The sequence below is a fragment of the Rhinoderma darwinii genome, chromosome 3 (assembly GCF_050947455.1).
Source record: "Rhinoderma darwinii isolate aRhiDar2 chromosome 3, aRhiDar2.hap1, whole genome shotgun sequence".
Lineage (NCBI taxonomy): Eukaryota > Metazoa > Chordata > Amphibia > Anura > Rhinodermatidae > Rhinoderma > Rhinoderma darwinii.
The window spans coordinates 124,765,539-124,786,685 of NC_134689.1; the positions used below are offsets into that span (position 1 = coordinate 124,765,539).

General features: G+C 42.9%; 1 protein-coding gene across 1 annotated transcript in view; it reads left to right on the forward strand.

Annotated features, from left to right (window-relative positions):
• The window catches only part of NT5DC3 (5'-nucleotidase domain containing 3), a 73,807-nt gene extending 56,607 nt beyond the window's left edge, over positions 1-17,200 (forward strand). Inside the window, exons 10-14 of the mRNA XM_075856670.1 lie at positions 2,677-2,758; positions 2,859-2,945; positions 3,688-3,828; positions 8,274-8,338; positions 14,430-17,200. Of these exons, the coding sequence (XP_075712785.1) occupies positions 2,677-2,758; positions 2,859-2,945; positions 3,688-3,828; positions 8,274-8,338; positions 14,430-14,691 (637 nt within the window). The 3' untranslated portion in view covers positions 14,692-17,200. The remainder of the gene's footprint in view (positions 1-2,676; positions 2,759-2,858; positions 2,946-3,687; positions 3,829-8,273; positions 8,339-14,429) is intronic.
• The last annotated feature ends 3,947 nt before the right edge of the window (positions 17,201-21,147 follow it).

Here is a 21,147-nt window from a genome sequence, read left to right on the forward strand (position 1 = left end):
TGCTTCAAGTTAGGTTCTGTTCACACTTGTATTATAAAGTTTCCGGTCACTGGTTACGATATTTTTGACGGGAAGAATAGTCCAGTCTTGCAGTACTTAACTTGCTATCAAAAATACTAGATCCCTGATGGACACCATTATAAGTCATTAGAGTGTGTGAAAATTCACTGGGACCCTTTAGCAAAGCTAAACTGACATTTAGCTAGACCTACTTCACACTAGCATCATTACATTTGTTCCCAAGCCTGCAGATGTGCTTTTTCTATGTCCTCATGACATCATTTCTCTGTAATTTCTGACATATTCTGTATTATTACAGGATATGTGTGGATCCAAAACACCATCCACATTTTTTTTTAAAGTGGCAGTAATGCGTGTGCATTTAATATTGATGCGAACTGTCCCAGTAAGTCCAACAAAACAATTAGGGTATGTGCACACGATAACTGCAATTACGTCTGAAATTACGGAGCTGTTTTCAGGAGAAAACAGCTCCTGCATTTCAGACGTAAGCATGTACTCGCGTTTTGCGGGGCGTCTTTTACGGACATAATTTGGAGCTGTTCTTCATTGGAGTAAATGAAAAACTGCTCCAATTATGTCCCAAGAAGTGTCCTTGCACTTCTTTTGACGAGGCTGTCATTTTACGCGCCGTCTTTTGACAGCGACGCGTAAAATGACAGGTCGTCGGCACAGTACATCGTAAAGCCCATTACAAGCAATGGGCAGATGTTTGCCGACGTATTGGAGCAGTTTTTTCAGACGTAATTCAAGGCGTAAAACGCCTCCATTACGTCTGAAAATAGGTCGTGTGAACCCAGTCTTAGGGTGGATTTACACGAGCGTGTGCGTTTTGCATGCGTGAAAGGCACTTAACAGCTCCATGTGTCATCACCATATGATGCGCGGCTGCGTGCTTTTCGCGCAGCCGCCATCATTATGACACACTGTTTGTATGTTTGTAAACAGAAAAGCACGTGGTGCTTTTCTGTTTTCAAGCATACTTTTGACTGCTGTTGCGCGAATCACGCACGTCCCACGGAAGTGCTTCCGTGTGGTGCGTGTGATTTTCATGCACCCATTGACTTCAATGGGTGCGTGATGCGCGAGAAACGCAGAAATATAGGACGTCGTGAGTTTTACGCAGCGGAAACCCGCTGCGTAAAAATCACGGACTGTCTGCACGACCACATAGACTAATATAGGTCCGTGCGAGGCGCGTGAAATTCACGCGCGTTGCACAGACGTATATCACGTTCGTGTAAATCCGCCCTTAGTGTTGTCATAGGTGTATTGCAACTGCGGTGGGGAGAACTGTATTCACATTATTTTATGTACAAGAAAAACAAACATGAAAAGTCCTTAGAGTTCTGCTTTTAAAAAGAGCAGGTAAATTTCTACCATACGATCTGCACTTATTTGTTGCACAGATCTTGCACTAGGACATGCTCTGTAAGTAGGAATTTAGGCATAAAATCTTGATGAATTACCTTTTATCTTCTATCTACCCAGACATCACTCAGCATGCACGCGCACACAGCCTAATAATTGTAACCAAGACTTGGCACAAGGATGGTTTCATTTACAACCTTCATATTGTGTTTGGATTGGTGGGGGTCTGAGCACTGAGACCCCCACCAATCGCTAAAACGGAGCAGCTGAATCGCTCATATGAGTCCTCAGCCGCTTCGTTTCTGTTCGGCTTTTTCCGGAAATGAATCTATCAGAGGACGGATGCATTAGAAAGTCTGAGCCCGTACTCCGATACATCGGATTTCCGGAAAAAGCCGAACAGAAACAAAGTGGCTGAGCGCTCACATGAGTGCTTCAGTTGCTTTGTTTTAGCGATTGGTGGGGGTCTCAGTGCCCGGACCCCCACCAATCAAAATTTCTGACATGTCACTATGATCGTGTACGGATTTTCTGCAGTACAGGACCGTATTCCCGCGGGGAGGCAGGGACACCTAGCATCATACATTACTATGATGCTAGGAGCCCGGCTCCCTGAACGGGTGTTCGGTCCGGGAAATGCGGACGACATGTGGACCGAACACGGCCGTGTGAATAAGGCCTTAAGCCGGCCATACACTTGAGATCATTTTCAGCCAACAGTTATTTTTCACAACAGCGGATTTACACGAACGGACCTATGTTAGCCTATGGGGCCGTGCAGACAGTCCGTGATTTTCATGCAGCGTGTGTCCGCACGACATGGTCTATATTTCTGCGCCGTTCCCGCATCACGCACCCATTGAAGTCAATGGGTGCGTGAAAATCATGCGCACCACACGGAAGCACTTCCGTGGGACGCGCGTGATTCGCGCAACAGCAGTAAGAAGTGTGATTGAAAACAGAAAAGCACCACGTGCTTTTCTGTTTACAAACATACAAACAGAGTGTCATAATGATGGCGGCTGCGCGAAAATCACGCAGCCGCGCATCATATGGTGATGACACACGGAGCTGTTAAGTGCCTTTTGCGCACGCAAAACGCACACGCTCGTGTAAATCCTCCCTAAATGCCAAGCATGCATGCTAATTTCATTGGGGAGACGGAAATAAGCAAGCTTTTATTTAATTTCTCATGACCTATGACAAATAATTCAGAACATTTTACAATGCGGCAGCTACTGCTCTGATTACTAGTAATTCATTACCTTTTCATTTTTTATTAAGACCATTTCGTAAGGTTACAAATCGAGGTGTTTTACTGTGGGATAAAATTAACCAACTAGAAAAAGGCATGATTTACAAGCAGGTATGTTCTGTAGCTTTCTTTTTGAATTGGATTTGTTTTTAAGACTTTGAGTATACAGAAGGGTATTGTCTTACAGTTTTTTTGCTTTTCTCTTCTATAGGGCAACCTGTTTGAATTTTTGAAACTTACGGGCTGGCGAGGATCAAAAGTGTTATACTTTGGTGATCATATATACAGTGATCTGGCAGTAAGACCTGTCTATTTACTAAATCTGCAAGTTACTCTTACCTTTATAATGGATGCTGTAACTTGTTTCACTTTATGTCAGCTTTATTATAGCTCTTACGTTTTTATCAAACTGATTTCTGTACATCATCTAGGGTGTGTTCACATCAGCGTTCCATCAGGCTTTTACGTCGGAGGAACCCATCAACTGAAAGGCAAACGAAAACGATAGCAATGGTAATGCTTGCATTGCTAATGGTTACCATTTGTCTCCGTTCCGTAAGGTTTATGTTTTTTGATGGAATCAGCTGACTGAAATCAATGGTAATTCGAACGGAAAGCTATGGTTTCCCTTTGCCTTTCCGTTGACGGGTTCCCCTGACGGAAAGTTTTGACGGAACCCAATGCTGATGTGAACAGGCACTTGGACAGTTGGAGAAGTGACATCCCATAGTGTTACGCAAATATTTATTGAAAAATAGATCCGAAATCTGTATACAACTACAGTAGTATTTAGTTATTTATTTTTATAAATAAAAGAGGATTTGGCCATAAATCACCATTTCACATGGAGTGTGGTTGCTGGTCGGTCATCTGGGTCTACATCCAATTTGACGATTACATCAAATTTATACCACTCGAGAAAAAAAAGACACATTCGTGTAGCCAACCTCTTGTTACTTTATATTCGTGAATGTGAAGTCTGGCAATTTAGCAACGCACAAACCTAAGCAATGTCTTAACATGTCTTTCTTGTTGACTAGGACCTAACATTAAAGCATGGGTGGAGAACAGGTGCCATTATTCCTGAGCTGAAATCAGAACTTACCATCATGAACACGTCTCAGTATATTCAGACTATGGCCTGGCTTCAGGGTTTAACTGGTTTACTTGAACGAATGCAGGTATGTAGATTTTCTATCAAATTCACTTATCAGCTGGGCAGAGAAGTCCCTCCATCTCCACTGTCCTAAATACGATTAAACCGTACTTCCAGTGTTCCACTTAAAACCTTTTAGTGCATGAACCCCATTGAGTAAATTCAAGCTCTAATCTAGAATTTAAAAAAAAAAAAAGAGTGCTCTATGCTGTTTATTCGCTTTATTCACTTGCTTCACACTCTATTCATTTCAATATGAGGCATGGTAGGACACTTGAAATGCCACTGCCCCATACGTCCCCCCTGCTGAGAGATGGAGATAAAGCTAAAAGAACTTGAATATCTTACCCAAACAGGGAATTAGGAGCTATTTGAGTGTCTTTAGAGGGAACTCTCTCTCTGCAGTGTTAGAGGGTTTGGGAGATGGGGAGAAGTGGTGTACGTGTAATGTGAGCTAGCGGGATCTAAAACTGTGGCTGTGACCGGACTGCAGCTTCACTGTATCAGTAACATGCAAACAATGATAATTTCCTATTAGTGAATTAGGAAGAAAGAGGTTTGAAATGCAAATAGCTGAGCTTTGAATAGAACAACCACAAAGGTGAGCCTCTAATTGGACTTCACATCAGTAAGCTGCAATACCAGGCACAGCCACTAACCGATGTATGGAGTTTTACATGATAAACAATGAATGGGAGGCAGTTCTCTCCAGAGCTCCAAAGGCCGCTTCAATCAGCTGATCAGTGGGGTGTTGGGAGCCAGGCCGCCACCAGCCTGAAATATATGGTCTATCCTATAAAAGGGTTTTCAGGAGTTAGAGTTGGTATGTCTTGTGATTTATATTCAAAAATAGGAAACAGAGCGATCTGTAATTTGCTAAAGGCTTCTACAAGATCGATACTCCATACCTCGGACATTTTTCAATTCCTACATAAATTAAGAATTCAGTTTTGGCGTTCTCACTATATATACAGGCATCTGCAGTTGCAGAAGTGAGGAGAGCGTGCAAGATCCAAGATTTATCACATATCATTGCTGGAATCCCATCTTGCCACTCTATATACGCTGCAGGTGATGAATCATGGAAAGAGAAAGCAAGCACTGCGTTGAAACCGGTTAAAAAGGGAAATCCGCTGCTTGCTTTATTATACTCACAAGATGTGAAATTCTAAATAGCCTTTTTAGGTAAATTGTATTAAGTGATTTTTAAGATTTTTACTAACCGCCACCTCCCTTCCCGAATTGACCAATCCCATTAGAGCAGTATTAAAAGATAAAAGCATCTAACATTAAAAAAAAATCATTTCTAAAATAGCAGTTAATGTCCAGCTCTATATTTAATTATTTATTTGTTTGTTTGGGATACATTGTGTCAAGCAGATAAATAAATTCTGTTACTTTCTGTGACAATACCTTATTCACATCTCCAACCTTCCAATGGCAATCCACAGACCCGTATTGGCCACAAGGCACTAGGGGTGTAGTGCCTAGGGCGTCCAGTAGAGGGGTGTCGGCTGCAGGTGCAAAAAAAAATAAATGAGCTATGACCTGACTGACGGGCAGTCAGATCACTTGTGGTGGGAGTGGGGAAGAGGGGTCCCGGGGCGGAGCATCAGCTAGTGCTCTGCCCAGGGACTCAAGCACTGCACCTGACGACACTGTCCATATATGGACAGTGACGTCAGGAGTTTCCTGGTGCCAGTGGCGTAGCTATGGGGGTCGCAATTACGCCCAAGACCCCCCGCAAAACGTCTATCCACTGTTAATACTGTTAATATGGTAACTGGGGCCTATGTAATAAACGACATGGGCCCCAGTTACTATAGTAAAGGGCGCACACAAGGAGGGTGGAAGGGCCCTTACATACTAGTGGCATAGCTGTCACCAGGCATTGGCCGCTGCCCCGGGCGACTGCCACATTTAATTGTATCTGCGTCCTCATGATGCAGATACAATTTAATTCTATGACAAAGCAGGGAGCACTATCTACATGTGGGGGGGGGGAGGGTGTGGCACTATGCTGGTTTTTAAGCTACAAGTAGTAGTCAGCATATATAGCCTAGCCCTTTTTTTATTAGAGCTTGTAATATAAAATGCTTGGCTGGTGGATACGTGCAGACCCATACTCGTTGCTTACAAAACAGAGGGTAGCGGGAGTGTGATTGAAAAGTATGCGTTTGGAAACCCCCCTTTAAAAACCCTGTGTTTGCCCCTGACGGTATACTTATCGACCTCGCTCCCGAGTTCGGACTGGGCACAGCACGAGTCTTGACGCCTTTCAGCATCACGGCGTCACAACGTTATGTGTGCGCCGCTGATGACATTGGGACCCGCACTGCACCCGGACCCGAAGAGAACCCAGCTCAGGAGCGAGGTGAATAAGTAAGAGTACTGTTCTCCTACCATATGGTTGGCTTAGATACAGGGCCCAGCAAACCGTATCACACATGTCTGCTGCCAATAAAGAGAAGTTGGTGGTGTGGCTGAAGAAGGACCTTTGCACCGTGGCACCATAAACTTTAGCTATGCCCTTCCTGGCGCTAGAGTCCCCAAGCAGAGCATCTGCTAGCGCTCTGCCCGGGGATTCCAGCAATTCTCCTGACATCACAGTTCGTATATGGACAGTCACGTCTGGAGCTTTCCCAGGGCCGGAAACCCAGGGCAGGGCCTTTTGTTGGCGCTCTGCCCGGGGATTCAGACTCTGGGGAAGCCCCTGCTGACATCACTGTTCATATATGGACCATGACGTCAGGAGCTTTCCCTGGACCGGAGTCCCGGGAAAGAGCCTCTACTAGCGCTCTCCCCGGGGACTCCAGCACTGCTCCTGTCGACACTGTCCATATATGGACAGTGATGTCTGCTGCTCCAGTAGGTATACGTTTAACGTATACTTGTGATGGATGCTATACAGTGGCATCCGTCACCCATAGGCTCCCATGTAAGGCCTAATTCACATCTGCGTTGGAGGCTCCACCGAAAATACCGTTAACAATAGCGCAGCATGCTGCACTATTTCTGGTAAAACCACGGACACCCGACGATACCCATTAAATTAAATGCGTTCTGTCAGGCGTCTTAAACGTATATAGTGTGGTATAGTTTTTGTTTTTTTTGTGGGATCCCTCAGCATGGAATAGCGTAGTCCTTTAAGCTATTCCATCCTTCAAAAAAAGCTATACCGACGGAGAGCAAAAGGACGATCTTTTGGTGGTCAGGATAATATACGTCGGAAGCTTTCCCGACCTACACGATAAACATAGGGCGATAACGTGATGCGAATGGGGTCTAACCTGGTTATTCACGATCATTCACCTGCTTTTGAAAGAAGATGAAAGACCACTAATAACTCTTAGTGCTGGGACTCCATTGTACCTGGTGTCCCCACACTAGGGTTTTTTAATGGCACGCGTGTGCGCACGCACCCGAGATTCGCCAAAATTCCAGCACGTCAGTAAAGCTTATCAGTAAACTAAGCAGTGACTGCTCTAACTGGTCATTTGTTAGTTTACATCATGTGGTGCCCGGTTACCTCAGTTCATTGCTCTACATTTAATTGTCCTACTGATGTAAACTAACCAAGGACAGCTTAGAGTCTAGTGGCGGGAGAGGTATACTTTCTAGGAATTTCTGTGCATGCTGTATTTATGTACGGACTTGAGCGCCAGTGCAGTGAATACATGAAGTACGGCTCACTTCAGTGGACGCTGGAGGGAGGAAGCTTTCTATCTAAACATCAGAAATAGTCACGGCACGGCTGAAACTGCTGCTGAGCTGCCTCCTCTGGAACTATGCATTTGCAAACAGCAACGTCACAACGCTGCCATGGGGGCGGGGCCAATAGTGTGTGTGGCGCGGGAGAATCTGCATCCAACATTGGACACATGTATACAGGCTGCACATGCTTTGAAGTAGTGCAGCGCACATATCCCAGACGTCGGACAGACTTCTCACACCGTTCATATGTCATTTAGATTGTACAAGTATCGAAACACTATAAAAATATAAAACCTGCATTCAATTTCATAGCCGAGAAATGGCTGATATTTGCACTACAAAATACAGTGGGTATCTCACTCTGATGGACTTGGCACGTTCGTTCGTTCGTTCGTTCGTTCGTTCGTTCGTTCGTTCGTTCGTTCGTTCGTTCGTTCGTTCGTTCGTTCATTGATTTCAATGAGAACTGTGTAATGCTTCCTGTACAGATGATCACTTGGGGTTATCTTATTGTCGTGGGACTCTTTTAACAAAATGGGATTATCCGAGGTAGACAACCCCTTTAAGGACTGTTCAGCCCAAGCTCCCAGCTCAGAAGATGTCGAGCATGATTATTGGAAAATGATTGAATGTATGCTATAATATTAATCGATTGTCAAAAACCAATAAGGCACAGTAATCTAAGGTTATTGGGGCTTTGTGTGTGTATACTTTGTTGTCCTACTTTACAATAGTAAACATCTATTTCTTAAATAGGTTTACAGAGATGCTGAGTCACAAATGGTCTTACTAGACTGGATAAAAGAAAGACAGGAGACGAGGTAATTTTTTTTTTTGTGTGACCCTGGTGATAAACACCAGACTATCCTGTCAGTCCACCCTTCTATAGTATCTAGAGCAGGGATATCAAACTCGGCCGGGTAAATGGGCCGCACATAGAAAAAATTAGAAGTTGACGGGCCGCATTACTTTCAAATTTGAGAATATACCAAATTATTGTTAATCAATTAGTTATTTGAACTACTATAACACTACTACATTACTATAATAATGCTACATTACTATAACACTACTGCAAGACTATATTAATACTACATTACTATAACAATACTACCACTGGCGTAGCTATAGGGGTCGCAGCGGTCGCAATTGCGACCGGGCCCCAAAGCCAGGGGGGCCCACGGCCCCCCGCACCACATCAATAAAAAGTTACTATAGTAACTCGGGCCGCGGGCCCCTGTTACTATAGTAACATACCTTCCTGGTTCCGGATCGCAGCGGAGGTCCTGACGTCAAGCGCTGTGCGCAGCGCATTACGTCACAGCGCTATGCGCCGCGCACAGCATCGAGACGACAGAACTCCCGCCGAAGAGGAAGGTAAGGTTATCCCTGACTGGCGGGGTCCGACTCCCGGGACCCGCCAATCAGCTGTTTTGAAGGGGCCGCAGCACTCGTACGAGAGCTGCTCCCCTTCATTCCGGTCACACTGTGAATCCGTGTCGGCGATTCACAGTGTGAGCGAGTAGTGAAATGAAGGGGAAGCAGCTCTCGTACGAGTGCTGCGGCCCCTTCAAAACAGCTGATTTGCGGGTCCCGAGAGACACATCAGCTATTGATGGCCTATCCTGTGGATAGGCCATCAATGTTTAGGGACTGTACAACCCCTAAGCCTACGATGTAGCAGGCTTAGGGGGCCCATGAGACCGGATCACAGATTGTGTGATCCTGTCTGCTGGGCCCTGTATCTAAGCCAATCACATGGTAGGCTTAGATACATGGCCCATGCGTGATCCTGTCTGCTGGGCCCTGTATCTAAGCCAATCACATGGTAGGCTTAGATACATGGCCCATGCGTGATCCTGTCTGCTGGGCCCTGTATCTAAGCCAATCACATGGTAGGCTTAGATACATGGCCCATGCGTGATCCTGTCTGCTGGGCCCTGTATCTAAGCCAATCACATGGTAGGCTTAGATACATGGCCCATGTGTGATCCTGTCTGATGGGCCCTGTATATAAGCCTACCACACTGTAGGTTTAGATACAGGGCCCCAGCACACAGTAATCTTATACTGTATAAGATTACTGTCTGCTGGACCCTGTATCTAAGCCTACGTTGTGGTAGACTTAGATACAGGGTCCCACAGACAGTATCACACATGGGCCCTGTATCTAAGCCTAATACACGTGTTACTAATCATTTTTTGTGTGTTTTCTTACAGGTTCGGTCGTTGGACTACGGCGGATTCCAGGACTACTTCGATGACAGCTTTTTTTTAATTATCAATAAAATGGTTAATGAGGGCTGTGTGGGTTTTTTTTTTTTATTTCAATAAAATATTTTTTCTATGTCTTTGTGTTTTTTTTTAAACTATATTACTACCGCCTTAGTAATGGCCGCCGGCTGATTGACCGCATCCATTGCTAAGGCGGGGCTTAGTGTTCGCCGATGCAGAGGCGAACACTAACCCCCTTTATTACCCCGGTACCCACCGCCACCAGGGGTGCTGGGAAGAGCCGGGTACGATCCAGTTCCTGACCATCTGTAGTGATGGTCGGCCACTGGGGTGGCCGCAGGCTGGTATTATCAGGAGGGGAAAGGCCAAAAACAGTGGCCCTTCCCACCCTGGTGATGCTAGGCTGCTGCTGCTTTATTGTATCTGGCTGGTTATGAAAAATGGGGGGGACCCCACGTCATTTAAAAAAAAAAATTATAATAATAATTGGAAAGAACGATGTGGGGCCCCCCCCAATTTTCATAACCAGCCAGATGCAACACAGCAGCAGCAGGCAGCATTACAAGGGTGGGAAGGGCCACTGTTTTTGGCCTTCCCCAGCCTAATACTACCAGCCTGCGGCCACCCCGGTGCCTGCCCGTCACTACAGATGGTCGGGTACTGGTTCGTACCCGGCTCTTCCCAGTACTCCTGGTGGCGGTGGGTACCGGGGTAATAATGGGGGTTAGTGTAGCCTCTGCACCGGCTAACATTAAGCCCCGCCTTAGTAATGGAGGTTGTCAATCAGCCAGCGGCCATTACTAAGGCGTGATAATAAAGTTTAAAAAGATACAAGCACATAGAAAAAATATTTTATTGAAATAAAAAAACACAACCCTCATTAACCATTTTATTGAGAATAAAAAAAACGCCGTCATTGAAGTCCACGAATCCGAAATCCAACAACCGAACCTGTAAAAAAACACAAACACATAAAGAAGCAAAATTATTATTCTTACCTATCCTGGGTCCAGGGCTGGAGCCGCAATGTTAGCGAGCTCAGACCTGTATCTAATCCAATCATGTGTGATACTGTCTGCTGAGCTGTGTATCTAATCCAATCATGTGTGATACTGTCTGATGGGCCCTGTATCTAATCGTATCTTGTGTGATACTGCCTTCTGAGCCACTGTATCTAATCCTATCATGTGTCGTACTGTCTGCTGAGCCACTGTATCTAATCCTATCATGTGTGATACTGTCTCCTGGGCCCTATATCTAATCCTATCATGTGTGATACTGTCTGCTGAGCCACTGTATCTAATCCTATCATGCGTGATACTGTCTGCTGAGCCACTGTATCTAATCCTATCCATAGTTTATAGGGTCGTAGTGCTATATATATGCTATGCTGTCTCATATACACACTTTTTTTTGGGCGGACACATATGTATTGGGGCTTTTTCCCTGACATTTTAAGCCCTGAGGGTATGTTCACACGGCAGCGTCTGTTACGGCTGAAATTACGGTGCTGTTTTCAGGAGAAAACTGCACCGTAATTTCAGCCGTAATGGCAAGTTCAGGCGTCTTTCGCTGCGTCCATTACGGACGTAATTGGAGCTGTTTTTCTATGGAGTCCATGGAAAACGGCTCCATTTACGTCTGAAGAAGTGACAGGCACTTCTTTGAGGCGGGCGTCTTTTTTACGTGCCGCCTTTTGACAGCGGCGCGTAACAAAAAATGACCGTCTGCACAGAACATCGTAAGACCCATTCAAATTAATTTGCAGATGTTTGCCAACGCTTTTGAGCTGCATTTTCGGACGTAATTCAATGCTAAAACGCCCGAATTACGTCCGTAAATAGGGTGTGTGAACCCAGCCTTAGTGACGCCCCGGCTGCTAGTGCTGCATTGTTGGGTCACTTAGGAGACCCAGCGATGCAGCTGGAAGCTGCGGACCGTCGGCCATGAGAAGTTTGCGGGGGGGGGGGGGGGGGAGACCCAGTAAGAATTATTGCATCGGGGCCCATGAGCCTTTAGCTACGCCCCTGAATACTACATTACTATAACCATTCTACATTACTATAATAAAAACACTACTACATTACTGTAACACTACTACATTACTATAACACTACTGCAAGACTATATTAATACTACATTACTATAACACTACTACATTACTATAACAATTCTACATTACTATAATAAAAACACTACTACATTACTATAACAATGCTACATTACTATAATAAAAATAATACTACATTACTATAATACTACATTATATTACATTAATAATACTACATTGCCATAACAAAACTATAATACTACATTACCATAATAATACTACATTACTATAATAATACCGCTAGGTTTAAACTTACCGGAAATTTGCAAGTTTACCCCACGTGCTTATTTTAACAATCCAGTTTTCCAGTTTGTGTCGCTAAATTCAGTCTGGCGGCTCAGTTGGCAGCGTTTGGCAGGCACAAGAATGTCAAGATTGGGCAGCCCCTTTTTAGTGCCACAGTGCCCTCTGTAGATACTGCCACCCCGTTGATAATGCCACAGTTCCCTCTGTAGGTAGTGCCACACACATCCCCCTATAGATAGGTCCATTGGTGCTTCCTCTAGGAGTGGAATCCCCCCAAAGCGTTGCCGGCTCTTTGTCCGGGGATTCTTTTCCTAGAGGAGCCCCTGACGTCACGGTCTATATATGGACAGTTAAAGAGGCTCTGTCACCACATTATAAGTGCCCTATCTCCTATATAAGGAGATCGGCGCTATAATGTAGGTGACCGTAATGCTTTTTATTTAGAAAAACAATCTATTTGAAACCACTTTATGAGCGATTTTTAGCTTTATGCTAATGAGTTGCTTAATGCCCAAGTGGGCGTGTTTTTACTTTAGACCAAGTGGGAGTTGTACAGAGGAGTGTATGACGCTGACCAATCAGCGTCATGCACTTCTCTCCATTCATTTACACTGCACTAGCGATATAGTTATATCGCTATGTGCAGCTTCATACACACACTATAACATTACTGCAGTGTCCTGATAATGAATATACATCACTACCAGCCTGGACGTGATGTGTATTCAGAATAATGACACGTCTGTAGCGTCTCTGTGAGATTTACAGCAAGGCAAACGTAATCTCGCGAGATTACGATGTAACCTGTCATTTCAAACGGGATTACGTTTGCCTTGCTGGAATCTCACAGAAAAGATTCAGAAGTGGTCAGGATTCTGAATAAACATCACGTCCAGGCTGGTAGTGATGTATATTCATTATCAGGACACTGCAGTAATGTTATAGTGTATGTATGAAGCTGCACATAGCGATATAACTATATCGCTAGTGTAGTGTAAATGAATGGAGAGAAGTGTATGATGCGGATTGGTCAGCGTCATACACTCCTTTGTACAACGCCCACTTGGTCTAAAGTAAAAAAACGCCCAGTTGGGCATTAAGAAACTCATTAGCATAAAGCTAAAAATCGCTCATAAAGTGGTTTAAAATAGATAGTTTTCCCAAATAAAAAGAATTACTGTCACCTACATTATAGCGCCGATCTCCTTATATAGGAGATAGGGCACTTATAATGTGGTGACAGTCTTTTAAGTGAGAGGCCTCGTCTATCAGCGGAATCCCCGACCAGTGTATCGGCAACACGCTAGCCGGGCATTCTGGTCCAGGAGAAGCCACGGACTTCACTTTCTTAGTATGGATAGTTACTTCAGTGGCCTTGTCCATCAGCAGAATCCCCGACCAGAGCGCTCTGGCTGGGGATTCCACTCCTAGACGGAGCCCCAATGAAGCCATCTATAGAGAGTGGGTGTAGCGCTGTCCACAGGGTGGGGTGTGTGGCGTGGCACTATCTACATGGGGGGTTGTACGGCAATCCTTCTTTTACCCGGCTCTCTCACGGTCAGTGGGCCGCAGATGACCGCTTTGAGGGCCGTGTGTTTGAGACCTCTGATCTAGGGGCTTGGAACTGGTTACTATATTCCTGATAGCAGGGCTGGCCTTAGGCTGGACGGCACCATTTGCGAGACTGTGTTGCTTTCTTCCCCACACTTTTTGGGTTCATTCACATGTGCCGTTCATTATGCAGTTTAATAGCTGCTTAACAACTGCTCCTGACCACTTTGTAGGGAGCAAGAGGCAAGGGAATTGTATAGCAGGGTCAGCCATGCATCGTCCCTCTCTTGCCAGTATGGTGCAGCGTCCTGTGCAACTGCACAGGTCGCACACCCCTAAGGCCGGCCCTGCCTGCTTGTTATTAATTGTTCATTTTAGGTTTGGTTTTGTATTAATTAGAGCACTTAACCCATGCCTCCCGTGTGGAAGTACACAATCTCTTGGGGATCTGCATTATATACACTCTCTAGCACTCAGTATCACATCTTTTGTGCAAACAAAGGGGGGGCCGATATGAAGAAATCAAATCCCCATGGTTATGGGACACATAGACAATGAGGAGCAGGTCTCCTACAGATCATAATATGAGGACAATAAATATAATGCTGCCCCTTTAATATAGCTTCTGTTCCTGCAAAACATAGGTTCACTTTACAAGTAATATGGTGTGAAGGGTTCTTTTGTCATTCTGTGTACAGATTTTGGTTGAAGCAATGTCACAAATGCAACTTATAACAGCAACTGACTAACCTTTGTTTTCTTCACACTAGGGACATGGCACGAAAAATCTTTAACCCTCGTTTTGGCAGTATATTCCGGACTGATCATAATCCAACCTACTTCTTGAGGCGCCTCTCTCGTTTTGCTGATATTTACATGGAATCTTTAAGCTGCTTACTGAACTATGACGTTCATCACACTTTTTATCCAAAGAGAACGCCACTACAGCATGAAGTTCCAGTGTGGTCTGATCAGCAGTACCCTGGCACATTTGGTATCCCATTCTTACAGGAAATTGCTCAGCTAAAGTGATTCCAATTTTTTTAAACTCCGGTTGTGCACCAGTATGGCTTAGGTGGATGATGGATTGTAGCTTTTTTAAAGGGAACATGTCAAATTGAATTTGCAGACTGATTGGCAGGATGCATACTAGAGAGCAGGAGGAGCTGGACAGATTGACCTATAGCTGTGTGAGAAAAGATTTAGTATAAGGAGTCCAGTGGGCGGTCCTCATCAGTGATTGACAGCCTTCCCAGTATGAATGACATATGTTTGTATACACATTCACAGAAAAGGATTGCCCACTGGACTCCTAAGCCCACAAAACTTTATATTAATCGGCTCAACTCCTCCTGCTTTATAACATGCTGCAACTAGACCAAACTGCATTTTCAATGTGACCGGTTCCCTTTAAGTAATTTTATGTGGTTCATTGTTCGTAACACTCGATTTTAACAGCTTTTATGGAGTGCATAGTGCCACGTGTATTTAAAACTGAACGTGAATGCTGACTGATACAGAGCAGCATTGTTTTTATGTTGGTTTTTAGAGCTGTTACCAGTCCATCAAAGTGTTTCTGTTATATGGTTCTCTTCATGACGCAGCTATTTTTACAATTGTAGACTGAGTTTAAGTAGTTTGGAGATTTTTTTTGTAACGTTTGTTTTATAGTTTTAGAGAAAAAATTGTTGTGTTCTAATACACAACCAGCCATCATAAGCAAAGTAAAGCATGTTGTATGAACTTTAAACCTATGTAACCCTAAGGTGGCTTGCCTTAATTCCAACCTGAAATAAACTGGCAGAGCACTGGAGTAATGGAAAGAGCTGTTAACAGTGATCGATTGAATTTGTCTGAAAGGACCTGCCCGGTCAGTATCGCAGTTACCACACATCCAGTCCATCGTCTGAATCTTCCATCTAGTCCTTAGCAGCACAGTAAAGAAAGTCAGTGCAAAGTTCCTGGCAAGGGCTCTCTAGGTGGAAGATAACATGATTGAAGAAATTCTGTTTACACACTATTTTCTTGCACTGCTTTGCCTTGTAAAATCTAGAATCTTTTTTGTTGGTGTTGCTCCAATGTGTATTTGCCTCAGAACAATGTTTCTATTTTTGTGTGTGCAAGGAGTGTAAAAATGTATGTTCTCCGCCATGTCCATGTACCCAGAAATGTAAAGTGTCATATTAGTGTGAAATAATTGTAAGCAAATCAGCCGGCATATTGAATATAAATATGTCTATATCATGTGTTAGAATCTGTACTTTTTCTTCAGTTTATCCACCAACATAAAACGTATTCATTTGTAATTAGGCTCCCTCTTTATTCCCTATTGGAAGGGAATACAATAGTGTGTGTGCGTGTGTAAGTGTGTGTGTAAGTGTGTAATCTTAAGGGGGAAAATATGCCTGAGATTTGGGAATTTCTGAATGTACACTTCTGCATTGGAGGCTCCATTATGGGGTCTCCATCGCTGATCCGGCAGGGATTACTAGAAACAATAGTGCATCATTTTGAGCTATTGTTTCCGGTAAAATCACGGACACCCCGACGGAACCAATTAAAGTCAATGGGGTCCGTCGGCCGAAAGCATTGCTTCCGTTCTTCCCTTGTTCTGCTCCTCTGTTGGAGCAGAACAATGGAACACACAGACGCAGGTGTGAACATAGCCTAACAAATTAATTCTCTTTACTGTACTAAGCATGTGTAAAGAGATGGCAAGACGCCGGCATGACTCCCACAGCACAATAAATAAGGTTGATGCTGACAAAACTAGATGTTTAAAACTAGATTTTGGGTAGCATGATAATATTGCTTCGCTTTTCCTGGCTCTAAGCCCTTTCTATGTTCCCGGAGCAAGGAAAAAAAGCAGGCATCACTACTATATAGTTATGGGGGACAGTTTCATGAAAGACTGCCCACAGAATTATATATAGAAGAAAATGGGCTACTTGTCTGTGAAAACAATGGCTATGCCATGCATTTGCGTGATGGGAAAACCCCCTATATCTGTTCCTTATCATAGTTGATCACATTAAAGCTACCAGTCATGTGTTTTTTTTTTAGATATTCGCTCTATCTGCTACTATCTGCTAATGCTGCAAAATGAGCTGTTTCTATGTGCAGTACTGGGAGTCTTTGTGTGAGGGGTGATTATTTTAGTCCTTTTTAGTTAATTCTTAAATTTTCTTCTAATACTCCATGTCCATTATTGATTTGTATATTTCTTGTATGGTCATAGACAGACTGTGACTGTGAAGTATGTTTACACTGATGGGTTTTGTATATTTGCCGCTTGTAGCACAGTGCAGCCACTACCATACGATTGTAAGTACATTATGTTGCTCTTTTGCACATTTTCTATTGTGTAGTAAATACAGCTTTAGAGTATTTATAAATGGCACCAGCTGATCTCCACGTTGTATTTCAGTATGATCCTGTGCAATGTCTCTATTTATGACCGGTAAATTGATTAAACTATGTAATACTTACTGTATTATACATATATGTAGTAATTATTTTTTCAGTTTTAATAAAAGTGATTTTAGACTAATAATAAAAATGTATGTTTGAATAATTGTTATTTCGTATACTTAATTTTAATGTAGGGTGTAGTGACCGAACTAATGTGTTTAAGAGGACTAGAGTACATAAACCCATTATTGACCTGAGCACACAGGAATTACATATAGGCAATGACGAAATAACCTTTTAAATATTTTCGTGTATGCAAATACCTGTTAATTTCAAATAGACATCCTGTAATTTTATTGAGTAAACCATTACTGGTACCACACAGAACATTTACCTTGTTTAACCCCTTAATGACCAGCCTATTTTAGACCTTAATGACCAGGCTATTTTTTACATTTTTCCATCGTCGCATTCCAAGAGCTATAACTCTTTTAATTTTGCGTCGACGTAGCTGTATAAGGTCTTGTTTTTTGCGGGACAAGTTGTATTTTTTAATAGCACCATTTTGAGGTACATATTATTTATTGATTAGATTTTATTAACTTTTTTTGAGGGGGGAATAGAAAAAAATCAGACATTTCGCCACTCTTTTTTGCGTCCTAAATCTACGCCGTTTACCGTGTGGTATAAATAACACTAACTTTATTCAGCGGGTTCTTACGATTGCAACGATACCAAATTTGTATAATTTTTGTATGTTTTACTACTTTTACACAGTAAAAACGCTTTTTTTCAAAATAATTTTGTTTTTGTGTCTCCATATTTGAAGAGCCGTAACGTTTTTATTTTTTTGCCGATGCAGTTGTATGAGGGCTTTTTTTTTGCGGGATGATTTGTAGTTTTTATTGGTACCATTTTGGAGTAGATGCGACTTTTTGATCACTTTTTAATCACATTTTTTTCAAGTCAGGATTCACAGAAAATAGCAATTTTTCCGTCGTTCTTTATTTAATTTTTTACGGCGTTCACCGTGTGGGTTAAGTATTGTAATAGCTTTATAGTCGGGGTCGTTACAGACGCGGCGATACCAAATATGTGTAACTTTTTTACTTTATTTTGGTTGTTTAATAGTAAAGCAGTTTGTAAGGGGAAAAAGTGGGTTTTTCATTTTTTTTTTATTAACTTTATTAAACTTTTTTTTAAACTTTTTTACTAGTCCCACTAGGGGACTTTAATATGCGATTCTCCGATCGCTATTATAATACACTGCAATACTTTTGTATTGCAGTGTATTACTGCCTGTCCGTTTAAAATGGACAGGCATCTGCTAGGTCATGCCTGCGGCATGATCTAGCAGGCATTCATTACAGGCAGACCTGGGGACCTTTATTAGGCCCCCGGCTGCCATCGGAGACACAGACACTCGGCGATCTTATCGCCGGGTGTCAGTGGGATGAGAGGGAGCTCCCTCCCACTCTCCAAAACCACTCAGATGCGGTGCACGCTGTTGAGCACCGCATCTGAAGGGTTAAACGGGTGAGATCGATACTAATATCGATCTCACCCGGCAGAGCAGGGACACCCCCAGCCCTCAGCTACCTCTGGTTTCTGAGAGCAGGGAGATTTGACAGCTCCCTGCTCTATTTACTTATTCCGATGCCGCGACGTAAAAAGTCTATGGCATCGGAATAAGGCCCATTAGTGACCGACGGAGAAACACTATGGGCCGGTCACTAACGGGTTAATAATTGTCTATTTCTCATTTCTTCAGCCAACACAATCCATTTTTCTAAAACGCAAAGTGGGGCATAGTCTCTAATACTGGCGTATAACCATATGGTCCATCAGTATGAAATTTTAATCTAGTATGTGCACATTATGACAAAAGGGGGACCCCTGCTAAATTTCAAGACCTATGGTCCCCTTGGTTGGACACCCCAGGTTTGGATCCAGCGATTCTACTGGTGGATAAGCCCTCTATACATTGACAATCTCCTGGTGTGGGGGGAATGGCGGATCATCAGTCGCTGGCGCTTTGATTTCTGTCAATGTACATCTGGGATGTGGGTTAATTTTTGCTTATCACATGTTTGATGTATCTGTGTTCCATGATTGAGTCATATTTGGCATGTTAAGGGATGGGGGTACTTTATTTACTTCCTTGCTGTTGCTACTTTGGAGGACTATCTGGGAACATCCATGGACTGGCGGGTTGGAAGATCTTTAACAATCAATGTAGAACTTTTGTTTGTGAGCGGAAGGATTTGGGTGGGGTTGGGAATTCTAATTTGTTAAATTTGTAATAAACTTTTTTTGATCAAAAAGAAGTAACCACTCCATTAGGCTAAATGGAACAGATTTTCAGTCACATAAATTTGTGCAACAAGTGCATAGTGAAAATTACCTGCCTGTGGGGGAGCTAGATAAAGAACAGTTATGTGTTTACTAATGCCTGTCTTTTCAGAAGGCACAATAATTATTGATTTTGACCCCTTAAAGCGTACCTATCTTTTCAGATGACTTTTCAGAATAAGCTGGTCATATGTGTGTGTACATAGAAATAACACAAATTCTGACCATTATGACTTGTACTCTGCTAAAAAAAAAAAAAAAAAATTGGCGTTTTCTCATCTGCAAACTCTCTCTCTAGCCTAACGACTATAATGTCTTCTATCCACAGCACACAGAGATAGAAGAGCAGGATATAGAAGCTGCAGCAGCATTGAGGACATTATACAGCAGTAATGAGCAGTGTATCTCTGAATACCGCACTGGGATGGGACAGTGAGGCTATGTTCACACTGCTTAGTTTCAGCCATTTTTTGGGCCGTAAAGCCCTGAAAAATTGCTTAAAAAATGGACGTCTCCAAACGTTTGCCCATTGATTTCAATGGGAAAAACTGTTTCGTTCCGACGGGGCGTTTTTTTTACATGGCCGTTTGAAAAAACGGCGTGTAAAAAATACGTCCTGTAAAAAGAAGTGCATGTCACTTGAGCTGTTTTTCATTGTCTTAATAGAAAATCGGCTCTAAAAACGCATCAAAAAACGTTTGCTGCTTAAAAAAACGGCTGAAAATCAGAGGTTGTTCTCCCTTGAAAACAGCTCTGTATTTTATAGCCGTTTTTTGTTTGGCGTGTGAATATACCCTAAAACTTACCAGGAAGCGCCAGCACGTCTGTGTGTATCTTTCGCACTCTGCTCACTGCTCCTCCCTCCCCTCTCCATAGACTTTTATGGCAGCAATGTTTGTGTTTCTCACTTTTCTCCTGCTTCCTCCTCGCCACTCTCCTCTCCATATATTTCTATAGGCAGGCTGTGAAGAGACATGCCCCCACTTGCTGCAGTCCGTACTATCTGCTCTGTAACTATGGACGGGTTTTGCTTGAGGGTGGACAGCAGATTACTGGAAAGGAAACACCTAGTAGCAGTAAATTCATACAGAATTTGCATGGATAAAACAACCAACTTAGTATACCTCATATAGATTAAATTTTAAGAATAAGTAACTTTCAATTAGATTAGCATAGGCAGTTTGAAAAGTTAGTGTCCATTAAGCCTTCAGAATACAGTGATCTTTTTTTACATTGCGAGAGCCCTGACTTTTTTATTTTTCTGTAGAGATAGCTGTATGAAGGCTTGTTTTTTTGCGGGACGAGTTTTATGTTTAAACGCAACCATTTTGGGGCATATATAACTTATATATAACATATTCCCCCATACATAACTTTTTTTTATTTTTTCCGTTCACAGAGCTGTGTGAGGGCTTTGTTTTTTTTGCAGGACCAATTGACTTTTTAATTGGAACAAAAGACAGCGTGGGTATGCTGTGATAATGGCCCAAACGATAAAAGATTTTTTTTTTCTACATAAAGCATTTTTTTCTTAAACGTTTATTTGCCCTTTTTTTTCCCCCCTCCATCTTTCCTTCCTCTCTTCCCAGGGGACTAGACTTTGCAATCTGTTGATCACTGATACTTCTGTATTGTAGTGTATAATTCCGGTCAGCATAACTATAGCAACCCGTCTTTGATTCCGCCTGTTGGAGTGAGTTGTCGGCTGTATTACACATCGACACT